At 34.0% G+C, this 14,373-nt stretch overlaps 1 protein-coding gene across 1 annotated transcript in view; it reads left to right on the top strand.

Moving 5' to 3' along the window:
- Window positions 1-14,373, top strand: part of CNTN5 (contactin 5) — a 1,378,753-nt gene that overhangs the window by 1,246,251 nt on the left and 118,129 nt on the right. The window contains exon 17 of the mRNA XM_047692818.1: window positions 2,284-2,404. Coding sequence (XP_047548774.1) covers window positions 2,284-2,404 — 121 coding nt within the window. The remainder of the gene's footprint in view (window positions 1-2,283; window positions 2,405-14,373) is intronic.

Raw genomic sequence — 14,373 nt, 5'->3', positions numbered from 1 at the left:
GAGGTTTGAGGACTTTTATCCAGGACAAAAAGAAATCAATAATTTGGGAAGAAAAGTTCTGGAAAATAAGACAATCAATTATTTAATCCTAAGAATGTGATTTTTATCATTTATCATTTATCACATTTTTATCACATTTTTCAAAAATGTGAGCCTGAAAAATGACTTACAATCATCTTTTCCACTGTTAAACTACCCCAGTCAGTCTGTTATATGAGAAAAATAGACAAGACAATAAAAAAACAACAAAACAAAAATCAGCAAGCACAGTCTTTCATAAGCATTTTTTCTGGAAATAATAAAGTTCCTTCTTATTTTCTGGACCTCTCCTTGAATTTTCCATTAGACATGGGCCCCATTCTGGGTTCAGAGTGTGCCTATTGATTCCTGATTAATTTGAGTACCCTATTAGGAGAGTTTCTTTGAAATCCAAGGGGAAAAAGAAATTTTCACACCTAAGATGGAGCCATACTACATAAAGTGATAAATATATCAAAGCTGATTTGTACGTATTAGGTTATGTTAATTTGAAACTGAATTATAGCTTATAATGCTTATAATTTGCTTTTGTTTTCCCATATTAAATCAGAATTTTAAAGTATAAATTTCCTCTTCAGATTTGAAAGAAGTAAACATAGTCCAATATTGATGAGAAAATAAATTTAAGAGTACCCACTTATCCTAAGGAAATTAGTGGCATAGGATATTCTCTGGATAAATATTACATTCTTTGAAATAATTGTTATGACATTTTAATGCATTCTCACCATGAAACATTCCCTTGTAAATGACTAAACCAGAGTACGTCTTAACAATTATTTCATGAGAGAAAACTTCAATACTCTTAGAGTTACTATCATAAGACTAATGTAAAGGGGGGGAAAAAAACAGAAGTGAAATAACAGAAAGAAGTGGTTTAAAACAGTACAGGGTTAAGCATTTCATTTAAATAAATACATATAGTTTGAGAGGCCAAAACTTCCAATGATTTCACAAAATTTTCCAATGAGCTCTAAGGAAAGAGAAAAGAATCCAAAGAATTTCCAGAAATTCCTCTAAATTTTATGATTTTTTGTATGACCCATTGGTCTATATCAAAATAAATGCAAGCAACTAAAGTCAAATAATTATTGGAATACTGCCCTCTAAGTAGACAAATGCACCTTTTTTTAAGGTAATTCACCGATTCCATCAAAAAAGAAAAGATCTCTAATTTGAAGTGCTTCTCTTCAGCTTTCATTAAACATCCTTTCATATGCTCAACTACTGTTAAAGTGTTGAGTTCTTTCAAAATGTTATTTCAAACTGTATGCATCTATGCTCATTCCAGCCAATTGTTTTTGATTGCAACATGAAAACTGAAGAGTGTATTGGAGTTTTGCTATGTCATTATCCGAAAAAATACCTTATGAGTTGTGGATTCCAAATCTTTGGATGTGCACACTCACACATAAAAATCTGTCTTTTCCGATAGAGTAAATGAAAGCCAAGATTAAATAATGAAAATCTGCACCCAATATTCTAATGTTTACGATCATCACTAATCCCATGAACTGATACATCTAAAAGACATTTTCCCTGGTACTTACTGATCTCTTTGACTGCAGTTGTTCTTCAACTATGTTCTAATCATCTTGCTCCCAACAAAAACCAAGTGTTTTGAACATCCTTTGTGTTTTATAACTACATTGATTAACAGAAATTTAAGCTGACCCTACTCCCTGATGGTGGTGGTTATGGGAGGAATAAATCTTTGTTAAGTAAAGGCACATGGCTTTGGGACCAGAAATCTTTCACCTAAGCACTCTCATCCTGTTGTCTACAGTGTACTTACAAAAGCAATCATTCAATAAAGTTGCACAAGATAATCTTTTAAGTGCTATCTTCTCATAATTTCCACAAATTGCTATTTCTTTTCAAAACTATTGTCTTGCCACAGTATAGGCCTGTCTCAGAATGTCAAAGCAATAATTTTGGCTCACTGATTATTTTTCCTATCCTTTTAAATATAGGATGTTTATGGATATTTAAATATTTCTTAAATATGGTAGCTGCTAAATCATTATATAAAATATTAAATGTTCAAATTCTTTATTAGCAGTTGTTGCAAACATAACTTCCATGTCTTTCTTAAAATAGGGCATGTTTGATTTCTGTATTGTTGTCATATAAATTGTAAGGACAAAAATAGGCCCTATGACTGAATGTACAAAATTCCCCTTAAACCACCTTGAACTAGGCAGATTTGCAACATTTTAAACTGGCACTTCATCCCTCTTTCAGCAAGCATCCTCTGCAGATTTAATGATCAGGAACATCCTTCTGATGCATGCTGGGAGATATGGCTGCAGGGTACAGACCACAGCAGACAGTGTGTCAGATGAGGCAGAACTTCTGGTTAGGGGTGAGTATGCTAATAGTGCAGTCTGAAGACATGATCACCATAAATTATCATACAAAGGAATTTAAATGCATGGACTTTGAGCACATCAGGACTGTGCATTTTACTTTCAATTTTACAATATATGTCATTTTTGCTTAACCTTTTGTCTTTGAAAAACTACATGGAAAACTGCTTCTTAGTAACAGACAAAACCTATAGATCCAACTTCAGGATCTAAAACACCTTTAGTAGTAAGTGGTCACTTAGTGTTTCACCAACTTAATGCCAAACAGAAATTTTAAACAGTTGAGTCACAGATACTTGGACTTCAGAGATAAAATTTGTTTGTGTGTTGATGTGTTTTTCAAATGCAAAGCTAATGGAACCCCTAGGCATTTTTTTTTTCCTCCACTAACTTCTAAATTCTGCTTCCCCAAACAGGAAAACTGCATGCCTAATATGATGGCATTTGCAACTGTTCAGTGACAGGGATTTTTTAAGTATGAAAATATCAAACAGAGTCTGTGCATAAATGACAGTTAAGTGGTTTCCACTATGAACTGGGCTGCCAAATTCTGCAACTTTATAAAGTTACATCTTATTTGAATTAAGTAAATGACTGTAGCACAAATTTCTTTTAGCACATTATTCCCCAGTATGGGAAATGCAGCTCCTAGCATGCATATTCTTTCTCTCTCTCTTTCCTTATTCCCTCTCTTCCTTCCTTCCTCCCTCCTTCCCTACCTCCCTCCTTTCCTCCTTCCCTCACTTTTTTCTTTCTTTCTTTCCTCCCTTCCATCCTTCCTTCCTTCCCTCTCTCCTCTCTCTCCCTTCCTTCCTTTCTCTTCTTTTCTTCTTTTTTTTTTAGCTTGAGATACATATACCTACAGAAAATTCCACAAATTATTTGTGTACAGGTGTATAACTCAGTGAAAGATCAAATGTGAATACACCATGAAACTAAATTCAAGACAACAGCTAGAACATTACCAGAATCTCACCTACTGCCCCTCCTTTTTTGATTTTTAAACAATTACATTTGAGTGATGTGAGTATTGTATGCTAAGACTCCTTGCATGATCTCTGCAAATAAAATTCACAATCCATAGCAAAAACTTGTATTTTAGATTTGTCTTTTATCTACGTGAAGTGTTTTCCAATCATAATTTTTAAGAATTCATTAATATAAAAAATCTTGAGTAGGAAACGTAAGGCATATAGTAAGTTTTATCATCTCTTTGTTTTAGTGGTATGTATTATAAAAGGTTTATTGATTTTTGGTAGTGCATCCATTATTGATCCAAGTAAAATACTGTTTTGATACAAGTGTGTATCTGAGTGAGTGGCATTTTGTTCATTTTTGGATGTGTGGGTTCCATTCCAAAGGTTATTTGAACTTTTCTCCAAATTTATATCAAGAATGTGTATCTCTATTACCCTTTTACAAAACAACAACCTTTTAAAGTGCTCATCCTCATGATATTCCATTTAGGTGAAAATTTTTCCTTTATGACTTTTGAAGTTATAAGGCTCATGGAATCGCAAACCCCATATTGCAGTCAAATTTATGGAAAATTGTTTTCTTCTCTTGTGGTCTGTTTTACATTATGTGTATTTATTGTGTAGCACTTGCCTAGTAATTTAAAATGATGCTCCTAACTTGGAGCTTTCCAAATAGATAAAACAATTTAGAGGCTGATAACAAGAAACTAGGTATTTTTATGGGGTTATGAGGAGCAAATTTAAACCAACATTCTGCTTTGTAAGTAAAATTAAACTCAACAGAGTTTAGAACATAATTCAGGTTCAGCTTTTTTGTGTTCTGCTCTTTTAGCCTTTGGCTTTATGCCTAGGAGAAGACAAAAATGCATTAATGTTAAAATTACACTCAAAAGAAATTTCAAGCAAGTTTCTATTGTCTGAATATTTATGTAACATTCAACTCAAGATTTCATTCAAAATGAGTTTGATCAAGTCACCAATATTTTATTATATAGTTGCTTTACTTCTCTAAAATTAGTAAAAATAACTTGCCCCTTCTGCCTGGTTGGTCTCAGACAGATTTAAAAACTTAACTAGGGGTTTTGGTTCTTCCTTTTTTATTTTTACTATTTGTTAATAGCTCCTGGTAATTTAAGGAACTTGGATGCTTGACTTTTGCAGTTTCTCATGTTGATTTGTGAAATAAAACTCAAAATAGTTTTACCTTGCTGTTCTTTCTCCCATTCCCATTCATTGATTTATAAAGTTGGGGAATTCTAATAGAATAGGCCACAGGACCAAAGTTGAGCATTTTAAATGGAGTTTTTCTAATGATGGCTACAGTTAGGGCACCAGAATCCTTAAGTACATTTATTCAAGTATATGTCACATAAAAATGGGAAGAGCAAAGACAATTCCATCATACATCTTCCTATAGAATACCATCATTGGATTGTCTCAGCAGTTCACTTCGCTAAGTGTTGACCATGAGGAACATTCTTGGGTGGCCAGCGATAAGTTTCTATAACCCTGTAATTCTATTTTAGTGGGGATTTAGGAGATTAAATCTGTGTTCCTCAAGATTGATAGAAGCTACTTTTTTTATCATCCCCTTTCCCATTAAATATAGTCTTTGAAATACTTTTGTACATCTTATCAAGTACTGAAATTTTTCTCCAAGCCTCTTAGGAACATCAGATTGGAGCTCAGGTGTCTAGCCCTAAGACCTCGTCATTGCCTGCTTAAAATCTGAGTGTTCCTAACTAGTAATGTCTCCCGCTTCTCTACCCATTCACTATTTTAAAGCTATATTTCCCCAAAATGCTTGTTTCCACTGTTGCTTCATTTTGCTTGTGAATGTCAGTTCTATTATTCACCTCTTTTCCACTATTTTTGTCATCCTCCAAAAATTGAATTTTCCTTTAATTATCTGAAGCATAAAATCACTTGCTCTTGTATACTTAATATTCAGTGAACCAGCATTATCACAGCACCACAAATAATTTGGAGAGCCATAACAGAAGTAACAAATATGTTAAAATAACTTATTTTGCTGAAATACAAAGGGAAGTTAAAGCCACACCTGGACATCTGTGCACAATTTAAGTCACTTATTCGAGTATGATATAGCAACAAAACAGAAAGTAGGTCTAGACGAAGTTATGGGAACCTCTTTACAGATAGATAGAACTGTATTATGTTTCTAGGGCAAAGGAGATTGATCATTAAGAGGTAACACGGGGGGATGCCTGGGTGGCTCAGTTGGTTAAGCAGCTGCCTTCGGCTCAGGTCATGATCCCAGCGTCCTGGGATCGAGTCCCACATTGGGCTCCTTGCTTGGCGGGGAGCCTGCCTCTCCCTCTGCCTCTGCCTGCCATTCTGTCCGCCTGTGCTCGCTCTCTCTCCCTCTCTCTCTGACAAAAAAAAAAAAAAAAAATCTTAAAAAAAAAAAAAAGAGGTAACACGGGAGGATACAAGATTTGTAAAGAACTGATACTCCCAAGCAATATGAGAGTTGGTCAAACACAATATTAAAACTCCAGAGAACAGAGTGTTAGTTTTTTGTTATTTTATTTTATAAAAATGAATATTAGAAATATGTTTCCCCAAGCCAATATAAGAGCAGGAAACTATCGTGGTTTAAAGAATAAAATGTGTTTAGCAGTAACTAGGATCAGAGCAAGAGTTCTATTTACTCCACCCAGGGACAGAAGAGTTCAAAAATTCACTTCTTCATTAAATTTTATATTCATGTTGCTCTGTTTATTAATATAAAACAGTAGTTCAAAGAACTCTTGGGATAGTCAAAGAATAATCAATAATCCTTTGGCTCCTCCTAAATGCGTACCTTATGTGCTCTTCTTCTCAAAACTTGGACAATTTTCATTTCCTTCATTACAACTTACAGAATGAATCTGATGTTTATTAAATTGAATTTGAGAAGAAAGACTCCACCTTGGGATGTAATTTATTGAGAGATCTCACTATTTTTAATCATTCACCCTTTCTTATTCAACTTGATGTTCAACTTCTCTTTCAGTTTTATTTGCTTTAAACTTTCCATCAATTCAATTCTATTTTTTCTTTTGAAGAAAGCTTTTTTCCTCAAATATTTTACCTATAATCTCTCCCAACCCACCTAGTCACTTTTCACTGCAAATATAAAACTATTAAAAGTTTGACTGTTTTATTACTTAAATAAGTCAACAGGTATACATTGATAATTTGTTATCCATTCACTCATTCATTCACTCGGTAAATTCTCTGTATCAAGCTCTGAGCTAGGCACATGGATGGAAAGATGAAGACACCAAAGTCTCAGCCCTCTGTGTAGTCCTATGGACACTAGTATGCGAGGCATCTTTGGGAATGGCATGAGAAGCACTAAAAAAGTAAAACTCACTGGGTAACTTTCAGTCTTTTAGGGGAAATAATCAATACTAGGAGACAACAAAGGCATAGCTACAGGGCTACATAATTTGTGAGAACCAGTGCCAACTAAAAATTCAGAGCCCCTTGGTCAAAACTTCATAAGAATTTCAAGACAATGAAAGCAGAGCCTTAATCAAAATATGGAGACCCTTTAAGTTAGGGACCCTGAGTGACGGTGCAGGTAGCAGAGCCATGAAGCCAGCCTGCTATACCTATTAAATTATGTATTACTCTACAAGAAGAAAAAGGACTTTACCAAAGGATACTAAAATATTTTCTTTTTTCAATTACAACAAAGTTGTCTAAATCTGCTTTCTCATCTGAGATATTAGAACCTCTTCAGGGGTTTTATCAGCTTTTTATATGAAATGTCTTTTAATTATTCTACTCCATTTTGGAAGATTTTGTTTATTGTGTTAAAGTAATCATTAATTCATATTCCTATTTTAATTTCCACCAAAAACTCTTGTCATCATGTGGTATCTGGTATTGCTGGCTAGATTTAAATCTAGCCAACAGCAGAGACTTTACATTTTAGCTACTTGTGAAGTGTTACTTGTTTTATTTTGCTTTCAAATTAACCTAAAGATATCAATTACTGCCTGATGGAAACCAGTTTGGAACCTTTGACTAAGTACTGTCTAAACTATAATTTTCAGTGATTCTCACTAACAAGACAGGAAAGTTTGAGTATCTTCTGCTTTTTGCCCTTGGAAGGATGCAAGTACAATAACTTTCCCAATAAAAAGGGAAATTCAAGCTTAGGTGAAAATCTTGAACATATTTCTATTTTGAGACTCTGATTTGAGAATTAAACATTACTAATGTGTTAATGTGCCCTATCTTTATATCTCTCAAGGAACTACCCTTATGAACCACATAGATTCCAAAGTGAAATAAATGCTTATCTTAGCACTGGCCTACTTTAGCATCTGGCCACTTCTGAAAGTTTCAAGCTTTAAAATATGCAAGTACTTAACAGAAATATCTTTTGGAAGATAGAGTTTGCATAGATTCTCTTCTCAACATTACACGATTACCTTGTACTTGGAGATTGCACAAACCTTCATACGGTAGAGTAATGTGTTAGACTAAAAAGCATCTCTATTAAAAAAAAAAAAAGCTTCTAGTGGAAGGAAAATGAGCCAGTAGTCACAAAAGTAAAGCTGAGTTTGCCAACATTTGGGGATCACAGGACAATGAAAAAGATTTTCAGTGTAATTTTTATCTTAATCAATAGTAATAGTAAACGAATTTGCAAATAATTTATGTTTTAGAACAGATAAAGTTTATTTAGTTAATATGCTTGCTTTTGTACATTAAAATAGCTTTCAAATGGATATATAAAATATCTTCCTTCTTAAAGAACATCTAATCTTATTCATGCAGTGTCTTATTGAAATATCCTACATCCCTGTGGAAATTTTTAGATCACTACTATCACTAGTATTGGATACGATTATCTAAATAACTTATACCAATGACTTATTTTTCTAGCTTAGAATTTTTGGGTATTAAGTAGTTTGACATTAACTTTTGTTGTTTTTGTTAATCATATGTTTGGATTCTGTGTACCACATTTAGTCTGGTTCATTGAAGAGATAGTTGACTGATTGACTTGATTGATGGAAATGATTAAAGCAAAACTAACACATAAGTTGTTATTGTATACAGACAACCAACTGATGGAGACTAAGTTGTGTATTTTATTCCCTCAACAAACACTGAGAACTGCTAGAAGCCAACTTTTCCTTTAGGCACTGATAATTTCTGTCAATTGACAGGCTTTTGCAGGTTTCTTGGTAGGAACACTTTGCTGTTTTGAAGCAAGTACTCTTCATTTTGAGACTGTGTGTAGCTCTTCATTTTGTGACTTCCATTTTGAGAAAAATTCTGATCAGCTGGATTTTATTTATACATATTTTTGAGTGACAAACTGTAAGGTAATCACACTTCACTATATATTTTGTCCCACAGACTAAGCTATTTTTCTTACATATCAATCTTAATATAAAAATGACATTTACTATCATTTAACATTTACATAAGCTTGTTGAGATAAATTCTCTTTTTTTAAGCTTTCATTTATTCATATGAGAGAGAGAGAGAGAACACAAGTATGCAGAGAGGCAGGTAGAGAGAGGGGAAGCAGGATCCCAGCTGAGCAGAGAGCTCGATGTGGGGCTTGATCCCAGGACCCTGAGACCATGACCAGAGCCCAAGGCAGAGGCTTAACCCACTGAGCCACCCAGGCACCCCTGAGATAAGTTCTTGATGTGTGGGTTTTGATGTAAGTGCTGATTTTATTCATTATTTAGTGAGTGCCTACTATATGCCAGGAGAGTTCTAGTATGCAAGAGGGAGAAGTGTGAGATAGGATTGTGTATAAATGCCTTCTAATGCCATGGTAGAGAGCTTAACTTTTATGGACATCTATCAAAGGATCAAAGCAGGAAGGGGACATGAATAGATATATACTTTAAGAAGATTAATCTGAAAACTACAGAGGATTTTTTAGAGGAGAGTGAGACCAGTGCTCGCTTCGGCAGCACATATAGAGGAGAGTGAGACCAGTGGTTATTAGTAGACCAAGTAGGAAGCTATAGTAGTAATCTTCACAAGAAATAAGAAAGGTCTGAAAAAAGGCAATAATAATGGAGATAAAAAAGAGTATACATATTCAAAAAATAAGAAGGAGACAGAATCCATAGAACTTGGTAGCTCACTGCCTATGAAAAATGAGAAGCAAGAGTCAAGAATGAATGCCAGTTGTGATGTTTAATGGAGTGATCAATGGCAGGGAGACCATTCATTCTGGTTAGACCAAGACAGTTCCAAGTTAAACTAGGGGTGGCAGAGTAATTACTAGTGAAACCCTTTCACTCTTAAAATTTTCCTGCTTTAGATAAATTATGTGACCACCCTTAAGAATGATCATGCTTTTCATGTAGTCTGGAAGGTAAGGAGAAAATTGGATTGGTAGTAAAGCAACAGCATTTAAGATAAGGCTCTCCAAAGAGAAATACTCTGTACGCAAACAGATTTGTGGGTTTGGAGCCAGGAGAGAAACACTGAAGTTGAGATGTAGATTTGAGCACAATCAGTTGGAAATGAATGTACAGAGATAGCATATAAAGAATGAAAAGGGAGAAACACTCAAGATAGAAACTCAAGAAAAAACAAAAGTTGAAAAGAAGGGGAATATACAAAGATTGGGAAGTGACTGCTGGAGACAGCAACCTACTAGGAATAAAGCCAAGGAAATCAAGTCATAAGGACAAAGAAAAAGGAGAATTTCAGGAAAGACAAAGTAGGCAACAGTGTCAAGTACAAGTAAAATAAGAACCAATATCTACCATTAGGTTGAGCAATTTGAAAGTAGCTGATGACTTTGGCAAGGGCAAATTCAATGGCCTGATGGGTATAATATCCAAATTACAGTAGATGGAAAGAGGCAAGCAATGATGTATAAAAGAAAAGCATGGACTTTGAAGTCAGACATTCCATTTCACCTCCCCTAAGCTCTAAATGGTCTATAACTTGGACAGGTTGTTTACCTTTAACCTTGCTTACTTTTCATTCATTCATCATACATTTCATTCATACATCATACATTTATAGAGCACATAATAAATGGCAGGCACTATACTAAGAACAAGCTAGCCATGAACAACTTGTGTCCCTGACATGGAAGAACATGTCTTTTTACAATATAATATAAGGAGTGCTGTTAGATGTATGAGCAGCACATTTTACTCTGATTATAAGCTGCATTAATAATAATAATAAACAATTAGCATTTATTAAGTTTCTCCTATATGCCAGGCACTGTCCCTATATGAATTATTTCACTTTATTCATTTAGCATATCGTAGAAAAACAATGAGAAGAATACTGTTTTTAGTTTCAGTTTGTAAATAAGGAAACTAAGGCTTGGGGAGGTTTAGGACTTGTTGGCATCACCCTAATAAGTGGAATAGTGCGTACAGTCCAAGCAGACTAATTTCAAAGTAAACATTTAAATTACTGTTCTGCCTTCCATCAATATCATCAATTGTCAGTTTGTTTTCATTTTATTCATTACTGTATTCCCTGGACCTACTTAGTTCCTGACACATAGTTCCTGACAAATATTAATATATTTGTGGAAAGAAGGTAGAAAGAAAGAGAAGGAAAGGGTAGAGCAGGGAGGGAGAAAAAAAGTAAAAAGGAAGGAAGAAAGGGGAAAAAAGAAGAGAACGAGGAAGAAAGGAATAAGGACTGAAGGGAAAGAAAAGAGTCCTATAAGAAGGGATGGAGTGACAAGTTCTGTGTAGGAGTCAGAGAATTTTTATACATGAGCTGGATTAAAGTCATTTGTTAAGGTAAGAAAGAGAAGTTAATCTACAGCATTTTGCAAATAAGCTCTTTTTCACTCTCATCTGCCTCAAACGGCAGGCCTCATGCTTTCTAATCCTCTAAAGTTTTTTATCTTTGACCACATGACTGGGAGCCTCAACATTAAAGATCACCACTTTCTTGCATATTTTGCTCTAAATCACAACTAAGCTTACTGACAAGCCTGAACTTCCTTTGACCCCCATGTCTTGCCAATCATAGAAGATGTCAAATTCTAATAATTGTTTTCTCAGGACATCTTGTAGGACTTCTTATCCAAACACGTTAAGTTTGGGTAGAAAAGAATCACTTCTGGACAAAATGTCACCAGGAATACTAAGCAATATTAAAGAAACAGACCTCTTTCTACATGATCTCTTCTTATTCTCTCATTTTAAACTTTCTTATGATTGCCACAATTATGAGGGAAGAACAAAACTCCCAGCTACTTTAAAACGCACCTTACCTTCATTTCAATCATTGCTGCTCGTCTTTCAAACCTCTGATATTTGTTGTTTCTTACCTACTCATGGGTAAATCATGCCAAAAGTCATGAAAACAAAACAACACAAAACACACTAACCAGTATTACTTGGGCAAAATGTTGGAAGTACATTTTACCTGTGTTCACTTGTTTGAACTGTTTGGAAAAATCACCTACTTACTTTTTATGGTTTTTATAGATATAGGACAAAACCAAGCAGCAATCCTTTCTAACACATGACCTTTTAAATTTCCTGAATGCATTTGTTTTCCATGACTGTTACCTAGGTTGTTTTAGCATGTTTTTTTTTTTTTTTTCAGTTTTAGGTAGTAACTTATTTTCATGTAAAGCCTAGAATACACATTTTCACAGGACATGTATATATATATTACATTGCCTTTCTTTCATAACCCTTATGTGGTCACCAAGAGCCCAAGTTCCAAGCAAAAGATTTGTGAAATGTCAGCCCAATTCTGGTCATACCTCCAAAACAATGGAAAATTGGTAAGTTTTACTTTAGTCCCTACCTTAAAATCTTGTTTCATTTCAATATATGTTCCAAAATACTCAATTCTTAATTATTCTCTTGATTTTGTCTAACATCATACAACATGTAACCTGGTCTCTGAACCTGGTCTTCATTGAACAACACAAAATCCATGAATATTGAACAGAGAGAAGACAGGAACTGATTGAAGGAAACTTTCGCTGACTTTTACTGAAGATTAGACTTTGTCCTCCTAAACACCTGGTAAAGGTAATACCTTTGTTTCACTAAGTACTCCTTAATTTGGATTTACAAAGGCAATTAGCTCTCTAATGGGTTAGAGCTACTGAGGTGAGAGACTAGGGGAGGAACTGAATAGCAGCAGATGATATCTGTTAAAGCCAAGAAAAAAAAAAAACTGAATCATTCTTGGTAAAAAATCTTTCTTATAAATGTCTCTCCTCCTTTTTTTTTTTCATTTTTCAAAACTAGAGTGTGTCTAACTTTATTGCTTAGTATGTATGAGGAAAAATCTAATCTGACACCTTATATGTAAAGATTGGCAGTCATGAACACATGGATCTCTACCTTATGTTATTGATTGAGTATGTAAGTAGACATTACCTTCCAAAACTTCTGGATCATTGCTGAGTACCTAAACACTCAGGGGGAAAGGGAGAAAGATAGCTTCCAGCTTATAAAAACAGTTTATTAAAATAGAAAATAACCACTGTAAGATTCAAAGTGGGCAGGCATTGAAAAGCTGAGATATAAAAGCGACAGCTGCAAGGTTATTTATTGCAGTGAGAAAATAAAATTGCATAAGCTTAAGGTGTATGAAAAGTACCAAAGAAAGGTCTGCTGTGCTTGCATTTCATTTAGAAAAGTAATATCTTTGAGCAACCAGAGCACTTAGCACTAGACCTAGTTTATAGCTGGTGCTCAATAAATGTTAAATGAATCTCAGTAGCCTGATTTAAAAATGACACAAGTAGTTTAAAATTGTTGTGATGGTAACAAGTTTATACAGCCAGTACAGTGTAGCATTATAAAAATAACCCAGGCCCAGATTTCAATCTCACTCTGACACTAGCTGAATAACCATAGGCAAGTCATTTTACCTCTTTTGGATTTTTCATTTCAATAATAGGCATATAATATCTAATTTGCAGACTTAATAGGAGAATGAAATGAGATTTCAAATGGTAGAATGCTTCTCAGTAAATGCAGATATTATTGTTGATATTTTTAATTAGAAAAAGAATTTTTATTTCCCTAATCTTTAAGGTTAAGGGATGAATCATTGTTCTTTATGGTATATATGGGCAAGGAAATGGTATACATTTCTCCAAAACTCAATCCTATTTTATTATCCATTGACTAAAATATCCAATAGTATTCTGATTATTTTTGTTCATCTTGTTCGCTTACAATTTGATAATACATTCTAAAGGTGGTTGGGAGCATTTTGACTACCTCTCCTTCCTCAGGGTCAAATTGGCATGTTGATAGATTTGGCATAATTGTGTTCTCTACTGGTTTGTTGTCATTAGGATAAACTGAAACACCATCAGGGCCATCTCAGTGCATTCAGTAAACTGAAGCAATGAAATCTTGCATCACTTTCCTGAAGCGGGTTGTTTATATTAACACATATTTACATGCATTGAAGATTCCATTGTGATGGCTTCCATTCTGGAGCAAAAGGCAATAGCTATCTTAGTGTACAAAGGAATTTCCCAAATGTGAAATAAATGCTGCAGGGCTTCAAATACAGTTATACAAGGAATCAAAAGAAAAAAACTGAGTTAAAAAAAAGTTATAAAGTTAAATACACAAATTATATTTTATTCTAGAAAAGATGTGTAGATGAGCCCATTCTAAGTTGTTTTTTTTTTTTTTTTGTATCAATAACTAGCTTCGGTATCTGCATAACTAATAGTCACTAAGTTGGTATCACACAAAATGTGCACCAAGTACATATTATAAAATCGATTTAAATCACAGTATTCAATATTTTAAAAATATATTTATTCTATGAATGTTTACATAGAAATTTGCCATACCTTCAATTTAGTTGATAATGAAACAATGCAAGAATTAAAATAAAGGATACAAAGTTGTTATAAACCACCAACGACACTAAAGGATTTGGAAATATTTGTAAAATAAATACTTAGATTCTTAAAAAGTGAAACAAAATAGTATGAATGATTTTTAGGTTCCCCT

This window comes from Lutra lutra, chromosome 10, assembly GCF_902655055.1.
Source record: "Lutra lutra chromosome 10, mLutLut1.2, whole genome shotgun sequence".
Classification (NCBI taxonomy): domain Eukaryota; kingdom Metazoa; phylum Chordata; class Mammalia; order Carnivora; family Mustelidae; genus Lutra; species Lutra lutra.
The sequence above is the reverse complement of the archived record's forward strand: the minus strand, read 5'-3'. Positions and strand labels throughout refer to the sequence as shown.